This window comes from Tachypleus tridentatus, chromosome 6, assembly GCF_004210375.1.
Source record: "Tachypleus tridentatus isolate NWPU-2018 chromosome 6, ASM421037v1, whole genome shotgun sequence".
In the NCBI taxonomy this organism is placed as follows: Eukaryota; Metazoa; Arthropoda; class Merostomata; order Xiphosura; family Limulidae; genus Tachypleus; species Tachypleus tridentatus.
In genome coordinates this window covers 83,209,531-83,228,978 of record NC_134830.1, presented here as the reverse complement: position 1 = coordinate 83,228,978, position 19,448 = coordinate 83,209,531, and the positions used below count along the sequence as shown (strand labels likewise).

At 30.5% G+C, this 19,448-nt stretch overlaps 1 protein-coding gene across 15 annotated transcripts in view; it reads right to left on the bottom strand.

Annotated features, from left to right (window-relative positions):
- The window catches only part of LOC143252924 (coiled-coil domain-containing protein AGAP005037-like), a 322,060-nt gene that overhangs the window by 158,632 nt on the left and 143,980 nt on the right, over positions 1-19,448 (bottom strand). For 7 of the 15 annotated variants that reach the window (XM_076505800.1, XM_076505801.1, XM_076505799.1 and 4 more), the window contains one exon: positions 8,502-8,656. In XM_076505800.1, coding sequence (XP_076361915.1) covers positions 8,502-8,656 — 155 coding nt within the window. Of the gene's footprint in view, positions 1-8,501; positions 8,657-19,272; positions 19,414-19,448 lie in introns of those variants that run through there. The other 8 variants (XM_076505804.1, XM_076505806.1, XM_076505807.1 and 5 more) reach the window with 5 other exon arrangements.

Here is a 19,448-nt window from a genome sequence, read left to right as displayed (position 1 = left end):
AACTCCTAAATACAATTTACAATTTAATTCAGTTTTAGGCTATATCAAATCATAATACGAAACAATAAATTAGAGCCTCGTCCGAAATAAATGATAATACGTAACAAAATTATATCATAGTTTTGTGATACTTATAGTTTACCTGTTGCCTACTACATCCATTTCTATTGTATTTATTTTGATTATGGTAAAACAGCACATTTCTTAAGAGTTTGATTTAAATTAGTATTATTCGGTTAGATCATTTTTTCCCATAATTATCAGATCAACATGTATTACTGTAACAAGTATACCTACGAGCTGAGGCCGCATTCGAAAAATAATACTTTTTATTCTTCCCTTCATTATTCGCGATAAACGCTAGACCAATGTTCGACATAGAGAAGTAAATAACAAATAATAGTAATAAAAACAGGTAGAAGATGCTGCTGATGTAGAATAAGAATTACAAAATTATTTTGATTTCAAATAAGTGTATATTTGACAAAAACATTGCAAATTTAAGAAAATTACCAAATCTGAAAAAAAGGCTTGGCCACTTAAATTAACATGTAAAAATGTCAAAAAGACGAAATGAAATAGCTCTTCGAAGTTTAAGTCCAAAATAACTTAAAACATTACTCTGCCCTATTGTTATTAGCTATACCTATTAAAGGTTTACTTGTCATTTGAGGCTCTTAGAGAAGTAACATCAATATACTTTCAGTCATTCACGTACGTTTTTTTATTAGTAGCAGACTGTAACAAAGGTTGATCATCAAAAAAGCCTGAAAATTTTCTGCGTTCATTAAACTTAATATAGCCAATACAATATTTTCAAAAAAATGCGAATAAAGTTATGTACAGTAGCTATTTTATTGTTAGAAAATATATATAGGCTTTAACTTTTAAGAATTTTGTATTCATAGGTAACTATATCAAAACTTGTTTGTTCATAAATTAAAATTTTACTGGCCACTATTTTAATTTATCAATCAGGTAACTTACTATCATAATGACTATTGTAAACAATCAAGATTCTACATAAAACTTAGCATTTTTTATTTTAGGTTTTTAATTATCTTACTTTAGGCTGATACTGATATCTACGAAACAGCAATACTTTTTTTATTCTTTAGGAAAATATTGAATTTTGCCCAAGATACCTACCTTAAATATTATTCAGTTAGTAGTCAAACATAAAGTCAAGAAACAGGGCAACCCAAATACTTTCTTACATTAGTTAGACCTTAAGTTGTTCCATAGCAAGTTCAGTGAATTAATAAGTAAATATACAAAGTGAAAATAAATTTACATCGTAATTCTTCTCTTTTAGGTAAAAAGTATAGGTTAAGTGTATTTATGATGAGAGACCAGAATTTAATTTCGTAATTACGTTTTCTGATATTTTGAAAGTTTTAAAAGTATTTCTCAGAAACAAAAAAATCTATTTTCCAGAATAAGCAGCGTAAATTTAACATTTTTTTTTTAATTATGGCTGCTTGCTTTGAAATACTAAAGCAAAAGAAAATATTAATGCTCTGCAAGTCTACAAACACCTATGATTTTGGTGGTTTTTTTTTGCCTACTATTAACTAAATAAGAAAATTTCATGTCATTGTGCTGACATCTGTTGACCAAGCGCAGAGAAAGATAACAAGTTACATTGTTCGTAACCAATGGATATCATGAATATGCATTTCATCCTCCAGGTACTTGAGGTATACGGTGACTAAATGGATATATATTAGAAACAGTTTCTATGTTATTTTCCCAGGTGAAAAATTTCTTGATTATGATATGTACTTTGCCTGGGACGCGTAAATGGCTTTTCAACACAAACTTTTGTGTTCGAAAATTCTCTGTACATTACTTAACACTGTTGGAGTACGACTCGTTGGGATAAATTTCTGAGTAAGCCCGTTTCCTAAGTTGATCCATATTTCTTCGTTATCCAAGTATGTTAAGCACAATAAATTTCACAATCAATAATTATTGCGTAATTTACCCTTAAACACATGACTACAACGACCTGCCAAGAATGCTAAGTGTTTTGTATAGGTTAGTCAGTAAAACATTACCTTTAAACTTATTCCAATAAATTAGCTTATTAATTAATATCAAAGGAATAGTCTAAAGTCAAGAATTTGGTCTGGTTATTCTGTCATGTTTAAATCACGAGCTCTTTCTTTCTGATTCTGCTGAAGTTCAAAGTCAGAGACACTGAAATGTCGTCCACTAGGTATCGAACTACCAGGATGATAATATTTACCGCTTCTGTAGCAGAAACGATATTGCACCTTGTTTTACTATTTATAATTATGCTACCAGTTTTCAAAACAAAAACAAAAAAACAAACAAGTGACATGATGCTAGTTTATAACGCACTGTCTCATTTGTTTTTGCAATTTTTGTGATCCTTTGATATTTAAATAGTAGATCATCTTAAGAAGTGAATTTTTACATTAATTTTTTGTTCAGGCTTTACCATATAAACCGGTCTGGCATGGGCTGATGATTAGGGCGCTCAACCTGAAACCTGTGGCTCACGAGCTCAAATCCCATCAGCAAATATACTAAACTTTTCTATATATGTGTTATAACACTCATACATCTCTTTATAGAAAGTTGAAACTATTAATGAAAATGAAAACAATTTTATGAGCAACAGTCTCACGAAAGAGTTTCGTGTTTATTCTTTTCCATTTGTCCTAAAACCAAAGCTGCACGATGTTTGTTGAACGCAAGATAGAGCCTGAAACGTTTAGCCCTCAAACTGAGTTGAACTATCACACTGCTGACATCTAGTAGCATGAAATAAAATGAGCTAGGGAAAAAGGAATAAATGTAAAAGATGGAAGTGAAAGGTAATCACAAAAATGGTCCGTAAAAGAAAATGGGAGTCATAAAAATAGAATTTGACGTGTTTCGTGATGATAATAACGAACCAATATTAATGAAGTATAATAAATTTTAGGCCATCACAATTCTTACTTCCTTGATGTTAATCCTCACCCAAATTAATAAAACAAAAACGTGTTGCAATACAATATTTAATATCGTGCAATAAATTATTCATAATTAATATTGAAAGAATATTAACTGTCTATTTAATGAAATTATTTATAACATTTCTTAAAGAAAATAAGGTTGTAATGCTTACAAAATTAGAAAAAAGTTAGTAATACTAAACTCCAATAGCAATCCATTATAAAAACTATTTGGAACAGCTAATTTTGAATAATTATCAAACATGTAAACAAATGTTTAAGCAGTGCATATTCTTCAAATACAAAATTAATATTGCAAGTTCAATCAGATTATAATGCTCATTATCTTCGTAAATTCTACCATTTTTTCTTTCAATTTTCAAGCAACTTGTTTTTGTTTTACGAAGGAAAATTGCCATATACTTAGTTTGTTAAACATATATTTTAACAGATTCCAACTTTTTGAAATAATACTATTTTTTTCCTAAGAAAGTGATAATTATCAGTGGGATAAATATAACGGCTTATATTTGACATAGTCAACTATAACGATCTCGAGATAATTTAAATTTAGACTGGGTGCTAAATGATGCTGTTTTCTGCAAAAAATAAATAACCTAAAATGGTTGTCTCTAAAAACCAAAACAGTTTTATGTAGATTTTTATTTCATGGTTATATTCCACCAAAACTGTCAAAGATAAAAAATACTGGAAACGTGAAGAAGAGAGAAGGAATGATAAATTAATTTAGTTATTAAATAAAGTTGAAATAATAAAACGCCAATATCAGCACCAAAACAGTTTCTTTTTAAGCTAAAGTGAGTACCTAATGCTATCGTAAGACTTTTTTTTTAATTTGTCTTTTATGATTTCGTATAAAATGATAACCAAAAAGAGATTGATAAAAACATATCAATACTAATTTTAAGCAAAAGTAAAGGACAGCCATATCTGATTCGAAAAGTTAATTATTTTCGGCCACTTATTAATGTATCAACACAGAAATTAGACTGATACTGGTTTCGGAGTTCTATCAAATGCTGAAGTAGAGCAACCATGTATGCCTTAGTCACAACTTAACATCTAGTTCTAGATTACGGTTTAAATGCCAAAATCTGGGGAAGTTATGGAGAACCAGAACACCTAAAATTCTTTTTACATATTTCTGATTTGAAGCTACAATGGATGAAAATAAATTCACAAAAATCGAAAGTTAACTTGTTTTTATAAAAATGTCTAACTCTTGGTGTTATCAAAACTGTAATTGTATTACCAGATTAAGGTTAATTTAAGAGTATGGTCCTATTATTGCAAACTTTCATGTTCGGTCTCGGTTTCATTATGTACGATTCCTGGCGAAACCTTTTCTATTCATCCCTACTCTGTTCATAACATTTTAACTTACTGAACAGTTCTAACATGAAAATTGGTCAAAGACGTCTGCCGCTGCTGTTCATCAAACAATTAGGTTACTCAGATTTTTATCCCAGAAATTAATGGAATTGTGTACACACGTGGATGGTCTGCTCTAGTTAAGTGATTATCTACTCAGCAGGAAATCTATGGGACTTATTAACCACACCAGCATTAAAAAAATCGCTTTGATTCCTGTTCATAAAGACCGATATTTTTCGCACAGGATTTTAAACGCCTGACTCGCTTGTATCTTCAAGTTTGTAATGTAGAGTATAGTAAGTAAATTCCCCTACTTGATGTACCACGTTAACGACACTGGAGGTTCCATGGTACTCAAAGTTTCTTGTAGCTTGTCTTCATTCCTTAAGCCTCTAATACAATTTATACTAAAATATATCGACATTTCGAGAAAAACGACGATACCCCATATCGTACGTATGTATGTGTATTTGTGCAAGTAATGTTAGCACTGCTGTAGCTCAGCAACGCCGCAACTCATTTTAAATCTAAAAAATGTATTCACCCTCGGGATGAGAATATAAAAAAAATATTATTTAAAAGACGTATAGCACAATTTATCAAGTTTAGCAAGTAAAGCAAGCATAAGTGCTTACCCTCGTCAACTAGCTGTTAAAAATACATAATAAATATAGATGACCCCTCAATGACATAGCGGTATGGCTGCGGATTTATAATACTAGAAACCGGAATTTAATACTCGTAGTGAGGATAGCCCATTGTATAGTTTTGTGCTTAATTAGAAACAAACAAAGAATAAATATATGACTTGTATTTATGAAAATAAAATCTAATTTCTACAAACAGAAAATAAATATAACAGAATGAATTTTGATTCATACAAACGTGACTGTAATTAACGAAATTGTTTTCGGACTAATAAGCAATTCCATTAAGCTCTTCACATAAAACTCTTTCTTTTCCTTTTTTGTTCTCCCTTTAACTACCTACGAAATAATGGTTATTGTCAGTTAAAAATATAAGCACCGACGCAGAGAAAGAATTAAGCAGAAAAACTTAATAATGTTATTTCAAGTTACATTGTATTATATTACGCAAACACATGATATTAGACAGTATCAAACTGTCACACTGCTTCTTTACATAAGCGATCTCTCACACCATTATTTCAGCTACAATGCTCATCAACATTGATCAAGTTGAACAGTTCCTTAAAATGGTTCATTGTTATAGTTTAGATGTGCGCAATAACAAATGAAGAATAGTACACACTGGTGTCTTATACGGAATGTAAGGTCGGACCCTCATAATGATCTAATTATATAGCACCCACGGATACTTGCCACACCAACCAGCCGCTTAATTTGTCTATCTTGCACGCAAGGCCTGATTTTTTACTTAAAAAGAAAACATTAATTCAGCACCTTAAATTAAACCATTGTATTAAGTATTTGCAAATAAAAGTTCTTATTTTAATAAAGATTCATACCGGCGCAAGGAAATTTACTATTAATTACGACATTCTGTCTCAGATAAACTGACTTTTCAACTCATCTGATGCATCAGCTGTAAAATACTGTATACATTACTTAAACATTTAAGACGTTTAACATGCTAAAGAAAGAACAGATTAATAAAACTCAGAAAATTTATTTGAAATCACCTTTTTAGGTTATCATTCAAGGTTATAGTAGTCAGATGTTGTCACAAACTCTTAGGACACTAAAATTTTACTCGAAAATGTGTTTCATGCAGAACAAAATTAAAGTGCATTTTACAGATATGCTAATTTTAACTAAAGTTAGTATCAGATGGCGCAACATGTCAAATTCAAATAGCATAAAGTTGTTTGAAAAAATTTAAAGTTGCTTAAAACTGTTTAGTTCAAAATATGTGCAAAACTAAAACACTTACTCAGATTTTGAAATAATCTATTTGTATCTTTTCTTAAATATGTTTTTTATCTTAAAAGTGATGGTTGAAATATTTACAATTTAAATATACTTAAAAACTTAAGAAAATAAAACAAAACAAATCACCTTCAGTAGATGATTTTATTGAAATCTAAAGTAATTCGAAAACTTTGATGATAAAACAGACTCAAGAGAAATTATCTAAAACAATTTATGTTACGCTGTTTAACGAATATTAAATCATCAACAGTATTTGCATCTAATAACTGTTGTATGGTTAGTTTCATAAGTGAAATATATTGTACTCGTTTTATAGTGATATTTTCAGTATTATTTAGAATGTTTAATACATTTAGCTATATTATTTAGTATAAGAATTTCTAAGAGAAACGTTATTGAGATTGTTTTACAATGTTAGCTTAGTATTCGAAAATAGTAGTAACTTAAGTCTTTGATAGTAGGCTAGTTTCGTGATATTTTATGGCTTATTTATAAACAAAAATACTGTTAAAATCGAGATTACCCAAGTGATGAAATAATGTATTCTAATGTAAATAAGAAATTATATTTTGTTAAACAAACTCATTATAACTAAGTAGGTACTTAGTTCAAATCTGAAGTTAATAAATGATGCGCCTTTAATTATTTAATATATTTTAATTTAATCGTTCTTAATGTAAAATTTGTATATAAAACAGCCAAAAAGCCAAATTTTAGTGAATTGTAAATTACACTTAAATGGTACAAAAACTTCTAAAAAACGTGGAACGTCACCGAGTTCTTTTTGTTACAAACACCATTTCGTTAATAGTAACCCTAGTTCAAACTTTAATGATTAAAAATATCTATAGATGTAACACACCGTTACAGCCACACGCACACAAATAGTTGATTCTTTCGACTAAAAGTGTTTGACAACAAAAAAGAAAAATGATTTCCTTCTTAAAGTTAAGATATGCTTTTATGAAAAACTACTTATTGTACTCTCATACAGAAAATCAATCATATATGACAATACCGTATTCAAATAAAACATCAATGTCACGAAAAAGTAAACATTTTATCTTAAGAAATAAACGTAATCTAACTCGTAGACTGCAACGCAGTTATTTTAAAACAATTTTGAATATGTAAATTACCAAGTCACATAACAACCACAGCTGGCGTAATGTCACGGTGCACAGCATCTGTAAAAGTATATTTTGACATCGTTTGGCTATACTAGTTGGTGTAATGCCACCGTAATTAATCACCTTTGGTAAAGGAGTGCAACAGCTATTTTAGACGAAAACTTTCATACATCCGACGCATAAATATCTGTGCAGATCGACCATATGAAATTCCCAAGACAGGGGTTTCTCTTGCATTATAAAACAAAAGAATATGGTTCAACTTCGACCACCAGGACCATCCAGAAAAAGAGGGTTATAAGAAGTAGAATCCCAGTGGTGGAAAGCAAAGCGTGGCGTATTGTATCAGACGAAAATCCGCGATACATAAATCAGTAGCAAAAGCTGTTTCCCTGATCCAGGCAACAGTACAACGCATAATAAAGAAGGGTTTACACCTGGAATAGCAATAGAAATCGAGGGTATATACATTTTTTCAACGACACATACATTCAATCGTTTGATACCTCACATAGCTAGACAACGAATTAAGAATTTATGCTATTCCGTATAAAGACATACTGGTCAAGTTGCTGGACGAAAAACTATAGTTTCCTGGGTGATCGGACTGTTGAAACAGATGCTAGAAAACTGTCGTCTTCGTAAACTAGATGTAGTATAGAAACTATGCAGAGAGGAGTGGTGTGCTTGCGACAGAACTCTTTACAGTAGAAATTAAACTGATAAACTATTATCATGACACATGTCTAATCACATAGAAAATTATCTGACTCGGCAATATCGACTGTAACGAAGCGGTGAGGCTTAAAAATCATTTTAATAAAACATAATGATCATGTGTGTGTCTATTGATCATGTTTGTATAGTGAACAATTATGAAAGGCAGGGCCCTTAATTTATAAATTTAAATATTTTTCCGGAATATAGTTTTATTTAGCACCTGGCACTGTTGTTTAGTAAAGCTTAAGTATCTAATTTAAGTTATGGTAAATTCGATGTATAAATATTACAGTTATTGTGATCTGATTGAAATGGAACATTCCACACTAATTTAAAAAATGTAACTTAAATGAGAGTACACATTAAATACTTACCTCTAAGTCAAAACTAGGACGCTGTAAATTCATAGTTGTGACGTCACCAGCCAAATTATGATGTCTGCGATTACGGGAACGCTTTGATGAATGCTCACTTCGGGAGCTTCCTTCTCCTCTGTTAACACTTTCTACATTAATACCACCAGATGGAGCTGAAAACAAAACAAATCATTAGTGCAAAACTCTGCATAGTTATATAACATTCGCTCCAAACTATTTTTCAAACCTATGTTATATAAGTTCTTCAATTAGAAAATATATATGTGTGTGCGTGTGTATATGTTTACTTTAATCTATCTGTGGCTGACTTAAAGCAATGTACAATAATATCCTTGCCACAGGTAAATCTTATAACTGACTGCTTCTCGGATGGCATTGTGTTTATGCTGGTAACAGCGAATTTTAAACAATTCCATTACAAATACTCATGTAATTTATAACGTGAAGTTAACAATCCTGGATAACGTTTTATTGTCTTCTGTTAGTCCGTGATGCTATACTACAATTGTAACTGCTTAGTAATGAGAATATGATACAGCCAACAAAATTAGTGCAGCTCAATTTATATTCTAAGCATATATGATTCTCAGAAATAAATATCATAAAGATCTGAGACATTGTTTACTTACGTTGAACACTTTATAATATAATTTCAAAAGAATAGTTAAAAAATGGCATTGGACAGAAAAAAAAAGTATTTCTAGTTACAATCCCGCTAAAACCATAAAGCTTTTTGTTAAACCAAAATAAGGCGAGAAAATAACGCAAATAATAAAGTCTGTTATTATTTTAAGTTGTATTAAACATGTTATTTACCTTTCTACGAATATTACTATACAGTAAACATTACATTTCTATAAAACATGTCATTCGTCTTTATTTGCTAACTGAATTAATTGAGTTTTTTTTTCTCGTAAATATCACATATGTAAGTTTTTGGTCATTTCTTAATATTTTTTTTTAATGTAAAGTATTTTGGACAGATATTTTGGTATTCCTGAATAAACTGTCAAAGCATTGGGTGGTATGTTTCTCCAATAACTTATACGTTTAGACTCAAACCTATTTCCTATTTTTTTATATAGCTGATCAATTAAAATTTTAATTTTAATGAAACGACGACATAACATATTAAGACAAAATATCCATGCACGCATGCATATTAACATTCAAATAAACTTCTCTATAGTTAGATTTGAAAAGAAAATTATCGGTCATAAATCATAAACTAACAAACCATTAGTGTTTAAAGAAAATAAACTGCCCGTAAGTACGAAACTTTGGTTTAAAGAATAAAGAAGACAATAATAAGCATTTGTAATAAATGTTAAGCTACATACATATATACAGTTTTGAGTACAAAATGAAATTTACCTGCAAGTTTAAAGAAGCAAACTTAGACTAAATTAGAGCTAATCAACATGAGATAATGAAATAAGTGATTTTTGTTTACAAGAAACCATTCGATTTGTTATATCAATCGTTTATGTGTTCAAAATGACATAATAAATACCTAAACAAAAATATGAAATATTGTGTATTTAATTTCTTAGGACACATGATATAATGTTGATTAGCTCTTACTAAGTTTGCTTCTTTTAGTATCGGTATCAGTAAAAGTAAAACGTCAACAAAAGGAGAGAGTAGTTCCTTTAAAACAAACACATTTACTGAAAAACTACGTCGTTGTTGTTTAAATGACAACGCTTTTTGTTGTAAGCACAAAGCTGCAAAAGGGCTATTTGTGCTTATCGTCCTTAATTTAGCAGTGTAAGACTAGAAGGAAGACAGCTAGTCATCACCACCCACCGTCAACTTTTGGGCTGCACTTTTACCAACGCATAGTGGAATTGATGATCACATTATCACGCCCCACGGCTGAAAGGACGAACATATTCGGTGTTATGGGGATTCAAACCCACGACCCTCAGATTACGAGTCGAGGGCCTTAATCACCTTTTTCTTAAATTTTATCAAAATATATCAGTCTCTCCAGTATGCACTACAAATTTTGAAATACAACAATAAACTTGTGATCAGAAATTTGTATGTCAGCACATATTCTCAAAATGGACAGACTCTGCAGGCCCGACATAATTTCTGTAAAAATGAACAGTAACTGCAGGTCTAACATTGAGAATAAATACAGACTTAAGATCCAGAACCTGAATACATGTATAAATACAAACTAGACAGAGTAGTTCGTTCTGAAATTCGCCTGGTTATTTCTAAAATGCACCATTCCTTTACTAACGGTTTTACCTAAACGAGTGAGCATATGTAGATGTGACTTAACTTTGTCCTAAGACCTTAGTTAATTGTATATGCATATTACTTATTTCATATGCGACAACATCAACATCTTTATCAAAACCATAAGTTAAAGTATAAGCCAGTTAAAACTAAGGAAAATTTTGTTTTGCCCACATATTTTAAATATGACTTAAACTACTTTTCTTGCATTCATTGTGACCTAATTATTTTTTATATAGTTTCAGGTAATCTAAATTAAAGGTTTCTAACTATGCTTTTAAATATTTGTTTTCTGTATTTGGATTAACGATTGTGTAAAACCATTTGAGATTTAGTTACTTATCCAGTATGTCTGTAACTTTTAAATAAAATAAATAAGTGAAGTATTGAGTAAATATATAAAAGCCCAATATTAATAAGTAATATTGAAAGATTGTTCTTCTCAGAAAAAAATATTAACATGCACGACGGAGTTTCCTTGAAATATAACTTACTTACAAAAGGAATACTTAAATTATTTATTGATGCATATTAGTACATATTTCCATCAGAAATGAAAGGTACATATGGCTAATTTTAAAATTTAAGTCTATTAACTCTTAATGGATATGCCTTCCTAGCGGTAAGTCTGAGGTTTTGATGTTAAAAATTTGTTTTCGATAGCTACGGCGTGCAGAAAATCCGCTATGTAACTTTGTGTTTAACAATAGGGAAACTTAATGGATATTAACTCCACCTACATTATAAATAATATAACTGTATCTTACTACAGTAACATTATGCTTTACTACATTCTTTGATTTACTAGAAAATTGCACATAAACAAATTTAAAGACTAGTTTAATTTATATTAAAAATAAGTTTGATATATTTTAATAACTAATTACTATGATCGTAACTTAAAAAGGGATAATATAGTTGCTGGGGTAAAATAGATACATTTCTAACACAATAAAAGAGGCTAAATATTTTATTTATTTATTTATTTTTGTATTGGCTGTTTAACCGAAATAAAATATTTCACCGACATTTCTCTCCTTAAAATTGAAGAAGTAATAACAGGAGCTTTCTGTTCTGACATTTGAGGATTTAATTTTGATGACCTCTTAAAATCATTTTAGAACATAAATTCAGAACGATTTTAGATGTTTGTAATCACCCGAGAGAGAGCCTACATCAGATGGTTGTAATCACTCATGGAAGTTGGCATCTCAGAAAAAGAAAAATATTAAAAGCTCAAATTAAACATGAAGTAATCATGATATATTGCCTTCTTTTGTAAAATTCTAAAAGGTGATTTAATATTGCAAATCGATTATGGTTTATATTAAAATATACTATCATTAATTACACCGTAATGTATTATGTTATCCTCTGCTAGATACAAATGCTTAAACGAAACATCAGTTCATGATGCGCGACATATTTATACGTTTTTCTGTCCACACAAGTCTTAGTTTAATATCACAGTTCAGTATTAGTTATTTAATAAATGACTCAACTCATTATGGGCGATTATTTCCTGTTTTAATCACATGATCAGTGAAATATTTGTTTTTCAATGCTCTTTCTCCTTTATGTAAAATGTTTCTTCCATGATTAATTTTATTTTGAAATATACATTTCTTGCTGTATTTGTTATAGCTTTTTAAAAGCTACGAATATTTTTACTCATTCTTGGAAGCTCGATATAATTTGTAACATGTACTGTGGCAGGTTACTCGTTATTCTTTCGAGGTGTAAATAAAGTGTTTAAAAGGTTAATCAAACTTCTATTTTTTATTCCACTTGGTCTTGGTTAACGGAAAAACTAACGCTTATGATAAACTTAAAGTGTGTGACATGTATAAGTTATAGGTCTTTTCTTCCAAAGTATGTACATTGTTGATGTCAGATATTTTATTGGTACTTACAAATTTACATCTCAAAGTTACTGTATTTGTGGTCCAACGAAGACCTGTGCCTCAGACAGCTTAGGGAAGAAGTCTTGAAGGTACTTGACGGCTGCAGACCCCTTATCAAGAGCTGTGACAAATTGTTTCATAAGATCCAATTTTATGTGCAATGGTGGGAATAACACCTTCTGGAGATCCACTAGTGGCTTCCATATGATATCGTGTTCCCTACAGAGAACTCGGTTTGTTCCAGCTAGTGCTTCCTGTTGCAGTGAGCTGCGGTGTTCCTGCTGTCCCAGAGGCAAAGATAACAGGGAACTTGGTAAAGCTTCCTTGGAGACCCATCAGGAATGCCACCATTTTGAAGTCTCCGTAAACCTCCCAGCCATACTCATCATACTTCAAGACTTCTAGCAAGGTCTTGACGTTGTTCTATTCCTCTTTAAGGTGCACCGAATGATCCGGGGGAAGAGACGGATACTTATTCCCATTATAAAGTAGCACAGCTTTGAGGCTTCTGGATGAGCTATCAATGAAGAGGTGCCCCTCTTTCAGGTTACAGACAATTCCAACTGTCTCGCACAGACCGCATGTATTGTGGCAGAAGCACATTCTAGAAAGTTCTTGAAAATTCTTGTAAGTTCGAGAAAATTCTCTATCAGCTACTCAGCACTGAACCTACCTGGAATGTTTTGGAAAATGGGTAAGTTTGAAAACTTCATTAGCCAGGTTACAAAAGCAAAGTTTGAAGATAAAAACAGGTCTTTTCCATTTATTTTAGGCATAAGCAATTGGGGAATAACACTTTCTGCCCGGGAACAAGAAAAAGTAAAAATTTTGTTACATGGTTTCACTATATAATAGCCTCTTGTTTCTATTCATTTTTGTTCCATTGAACTTAAAACAGAACAAATGACAGACGTACTACTGTACTTTTTGAAATATATATTTTCAGCTAAAGTAAATTAGAGATATAGAAAAGAGTAAATTTTATAACAAATTTATAAATTCTAAAGAGAAATCGATCTAACTATATTTTCACGTCATAGGAAATATAATTTTTGTTCAAAACTACAAAGACGCTGGAAACAGTAAACAAAATCCAAAACAGAAGGTCATCATATATGGTGATGACAAAGAAAGTGTCGCAGCTCAGCAGGTCGTACTTCACAAACGGTATAGCATAGGAAAATAAATTACAATATAGAATTAAATATATCGTACAGATGTAAATGTCTTATAGCTGTTATGAGTCATGAACAGGAGTGTCACTCTGATCTAATATCTGTTTAAAATGTGCTCCTCCATCGTCCAGAATATATTACATGTGACAAAGGTCATTACAACAACAATGCACATCTCATCTACTATACTGATCACCTCTTGAATACTCGAGGTCTGGAATTGTACGGTTTTCTACGGTGAGTAGGTGACTTCAGTTACCCACAAATCCAATTTCGGCTGGTGGTTCTTTAGATGGAAAGTTACTAGAAATAAGTATCTCATTTAGGTGCTGCTGCAAGACTTGTTTCACTTGATTACCAATATGTTGAAGGATACCATTCCGTATCAAAACTGTAATTCGTTGGTGCATCATGGTGACCACATTTTTGAGCATGGGATGACACCGTAGGTGTTGACTGTCTAAATTTACATTTCAGATACTGATGTTTCTTTTAAAAAGTATCGCCTAATAACAAAGACATGTGTAATATGTACATTAGTTTCTGGCCAGATAATGCAGTTAGGCGTTTTAATACTTCTAGAAAAAGTGAAGTATGTGCTTTATCAGTCTATAAGATTTTGGCGGGCCACTGGTCATAAATTTCAATCCCTCTTCTTTATTGTCTGAACTTGATGCATCTTGCAAGGAAACATCCACAAAATTAGACGAAACATCTAATAAACTCTTTAAATTACCAGAAAATTCCAAACAACATAATGCATACTTCTATGTGCTTGTTTTACAAATGCAACTTGCTTCAGTGGTATTTTCAGAAGATTTAGATAGTCGATTACGCGTGGCTTATCACAACTGCAACCTATCGCCTCAATTTTTTTATTATTGTTTTGTTTAATGAAAATTTCGTACAGCAACACTATAATAAGTCCCTTCGCAAAAGTTACGCAGTCTAAGGATTCTGTTAAATATTCCTCGGCTTTGCATCCTTTGAAATAACAACATGTAACTAATTCACCTCTTTTCATGCTTGTCAGTTTCATGTTGGTTGAATGAACTGCATTACGAACGACAGACCTATTAATATTTATAGGAAATATGCGAAAGAAAGCACAATACGACCCTGGTGGAATTTGCATCCGAATGCATCCTTAACACTCTTGTGGAATTCCTCATTCCAATGACATATATATATCAGTTGTGAAACATAACGTGCTGAACAGCGAAACAGTTTTATACTAAAACTATGCATATATAAGAATTATCTGGTTTTAGTTTTACGAGTTATTACAATTGTTTTATAATTTTCAAGCAGATTTCTCAGTATCTTCATTTCAAGTATTAAAAGTCAAAATATTGCTTTAACGCTGTAATTCGAAGGAACAATAACTATTACAATAAAATGTTTCATTAATTTTATGAAACAACTAAACTGCTTCAAAAATGTTTTATTATTTCTAAATAATATCATCATACATTTTGTTATGCGTTTCAACAGAGTTTTTTTTTATAAAACTGATAATTAATGTAAGAGGTTTGGTTTATCATTTGAAATGTCAAAAATAAACATTTTTCTATACTTGTTTAGTACCTGCGAACTCTTCGAACGCGGCTGTATTTGAACACAGTCCTAAAACTTAATTTTCACCCATTCATGAGATGTTTGTTAGAAATTTGCGCGAAACATTTTTTCTTTTCATTTTATTGTTCTAACTATCATGTCCTTCCGATATAATTAGAGAAATTCACACTTGTGTAGGTAGATTCACATTAAAAATAAACGGAACAATGGAAGCCTTTTAATCGTTCTCCGTATGAATAAAATAAAGATAAAACGGGTTTTATTCTTCATTTTGGTTATTGAGTGTGTGTTTTTCTTATAGAAAGCCACATCATGCTATCTGCTAAGCCTACCGAAGGTAATCGAACGCCTGACTTGAGCGTTGTAAACCCATATACGTACCGCTCTACCAGCGGGGACTTGGTTATTGAACTGGAATAAAATTCTTCAAAACCATTTCCCAAAACAAAACTCGGTGAAGCAAAAAAAACAGTTTTCTGTTCTAACTACTTAATATTCATATTAATTGTACCTTGAACATATTACCTAACAGCAATAATACTTTAAATTTTGGATGAGAAGAAAACATTAAACTATTCTTATAGATAAAACGTCAAAATAGTAAAAATGAGCTGTCGTGTTTTGCTTAAGGGGCTAGTTATACTTACAATCAAAGGTAACAGTTATAATCATTAAAAGGAACTTATATTACATATCTTGTTTTAGCTTTGATTTCTATTTACCTTATTCCTTTGAATTAGCTCACTCTTATAATCATTTCCTAAATCAGTATTAGTTAAATTATTGTGTTGTAAATTCTGTTGAGAAAGTGAGATAATAAAGATAGTTTCACTTATATTGTTGCAATTTATGACTCGTAATAAATACATCTACTAAAAGTGTAGAATGAGATCATTTTAAATTACTTTCCTCGTATGCTTTAACATTCGATTTTCTAATTTTCTTTTACTAGTGTCTACCTTGTTACATTTTTCTTCTTATCTCAACAAACGTTTTAATAGTATGAAATTGTTGGTAAAATGGTATGGACTAGAACTAAAATATATTACGCAGGGTGAAACAGAAATAAATAAAGACACATTTAATTAGCCTATGGCATAATATCGTTATACACCTTCATGTTTTCTGTTTGTTTAGGCTGACTCCGCTAATCACAGGTTATTGAAACGAATTTTCATAACTTGTCACTGACTATCAAGAGTTCTACGGGCCAAAATAATACAGTGATGTAATATAATGCGACTTTGAACAGACGCGAAGATATCCTTTGTCCTAAAACGAAATGTGACATTTTCCAAATTTATGAGAGCATTAAAATGGTGAATCTCATTATTATTTATCAAGTTGTTTAATTATAAAACGAAAAAACAATAATGGTTTTCTAAACAATCGACCATTCTGAATTGTATTAAGATTAATCATGTAACTTTTGAATATATCTTCTGATGATTATGAATTCTGTAACTGTTTCAGTTCTAATTACAATGTACATAAGAGGAATATTTTCAAGTGTATTAATGAAATTGCTAAATAAAGCTTCCCGTTGAGACTCTTTCTTAGATTTTTGTATAATAACACATATACACAATGTGAAGTATCACTGACTAGAATTGTAATCACTTTGAAAGTTTTAAAAATCAATAATGCATTTTTAAAACATGTATGTTTGCCAGAAAAAATATTATAATACGAATTAAATTTTCAAGCAAATAAATGGTATGATAAATTTTAATGAATTATAGTGAACTTTTGAAACATATGAATGGAGAATTTTCAGTTTGTTTAAAAGTCCTGCATACAACAGAATACAAATGATTGGTAACATTATAAGCACGGATATATTGTTCAAAAAACATATTTTCATTATTTTTCACTTACCTCAAAGAATTTTCTCAAAAGCATAAATAATTTTCGCTTTGTTCAGGCAAAGACTACATACACATACTCACTATTATAGTTCATTATTGGTTAATTGTATTAGATTTATTAATTATTAACCTATAAATGCTTATTACATTAGGTTAAATGTATATTTATTGTATTAATTATTTAATAACCTGATTTTGCTACTAATACCTAGAGATCGTAACAATATTAAAGTAATCAAAACCTTTATTAATCCAGATGATGTTGATTAAAACAGTAAAAACTTGTTTAAAAATTTAAAGTATTCCAAGTTTTCAGACCTACACACAAAAATCAACATGTATGTGTTCTCACGGTTTTCAACCAAAAGTTACACCAAACATGTTAACTCATTCTTTTTGTGTTTATTTATGAACTGTGCGTTTCTAAATTGGCAAATTAACTGTGTCCTCATTCTTAAAAACAAATCAAAAAGTTATGTGTATTGTATACTTTAAAACAGAAATGATCATCTCTTATACATTATACTTTCACCAAGAAAAATAAGTATTTAATTTATTTTATATTTGATTGTGATATAACTACGCTGATCGAACAGGAGGTGTAAGCGAAACACAGTGAAAACACATAAATGAAAAAAAATTGAAATTCTGCATATTTGATCAAATAGCATTTATCTGTCTGACAAGATTTTACATCACTGTCTCTATCTAATTCTCAATCAAAAATTTAGAGAATGGTTTTAAAAAGTCTGCTTCTGGATTTCTATGTTTGTAAAAGTCAAATGTGCCAACACAGTTAAAACAGCAATAACTACATCCTGAGCAATTTGACCAATTAATTACATATTTCAATCTTAAGTATATATTATACAATAATTTTAGGTATATCATAGATATTAACCATAATTCTTCTGTAAAAGTTCAAAAGTAAATGGAAAATTATAATCAAAGCCATTTGTAACAAAGTAATCGTTAATAATTTAATATCTTCCAACATCATTGGCGCAGATAGCCTAGGTGCTTTGCGCCATAAAACACTATACCAACCAACCAATCTAATATCTTGATCACGTATAAAATGCATAAATAATTCAATCATATCAAACACTTGAATATGGAATGCTTAAGAGTTTTTGCTTATTTATACTCATTTCAAAAGTTCTCAAAATTTTCCTTGTCTGTCCCAATTGCTTAATTTTAAAATTAATAATATTTTTTCAGAAATATGAAAATAGCGAAAATAATCTCAGAAGTCAATGACTTATTTAGTTCTAAAAACTGACAAGTCCAAAACAAATTACTTTTAAAAAAACAAATAGTAACTACATGATTAAAGAGTTATTTGTTTGCTCGAGTTTTCTAGAAACTTTATTTTATATTTTATTTTATTTCAAAAGAGAGGAAACACGAGATATGTGAACAAAGTAAACAGTTTGTTCGGTAGACGCCATGATAAAGTATGCAAGTTTAACTGCAAAGAAAACTGAATAACAAAGACGAAGAAACTTGTGTAAAGTGTATGATCTAATTCCTGAAAGTTCTTCACTTCGTAGTGATGTTTACAGTGCTTTTATTAGTATCTTAAGTTTTCAATTATCCTTTACGTTGTCAATAAAATTTGCACATATTAAATAACAGATGAAAATGTCATACTATGTCTTGCAAAAACATTTTTAGTGTTCATTAAATCTGAATTTAATCATAATAGTAATTATCTACGTTTTCACATCATATTACGGAACTAAATATCGCTATATTGGGATATGTTTTACAAACATTAAAGTACTATGGTAACTTGCACTATGACAATTCAACAAGCTCTAAGCACTCCATACTTGATTCTCGACAGAAAGATTCAGCTAAAATTCTAGTACCATTAACTTTAATTAAGAGGTGAGCTTCGCTAAGGAAAGTTAAGTTTGTTGAAAATGTTGTAAAAATTGCATCACTGGAATAATTTAAAGCACAGAAAGGAAAGAGTTAGGCTTACCCTTAACCTGATAGCCAGTTGAAACTCGAGCTTCCAGGATCGGTATAAAGGTTCACTATAGCTCGCCCGACGTAGTTCGGGAGGAGCCTTCTTGGCACTCGCAACTTTCTAAAAATTACTTTAGGCGCATAGATCGCGTGCCAAATTTGGACACAGAAATATTCTGGTTAACCCTC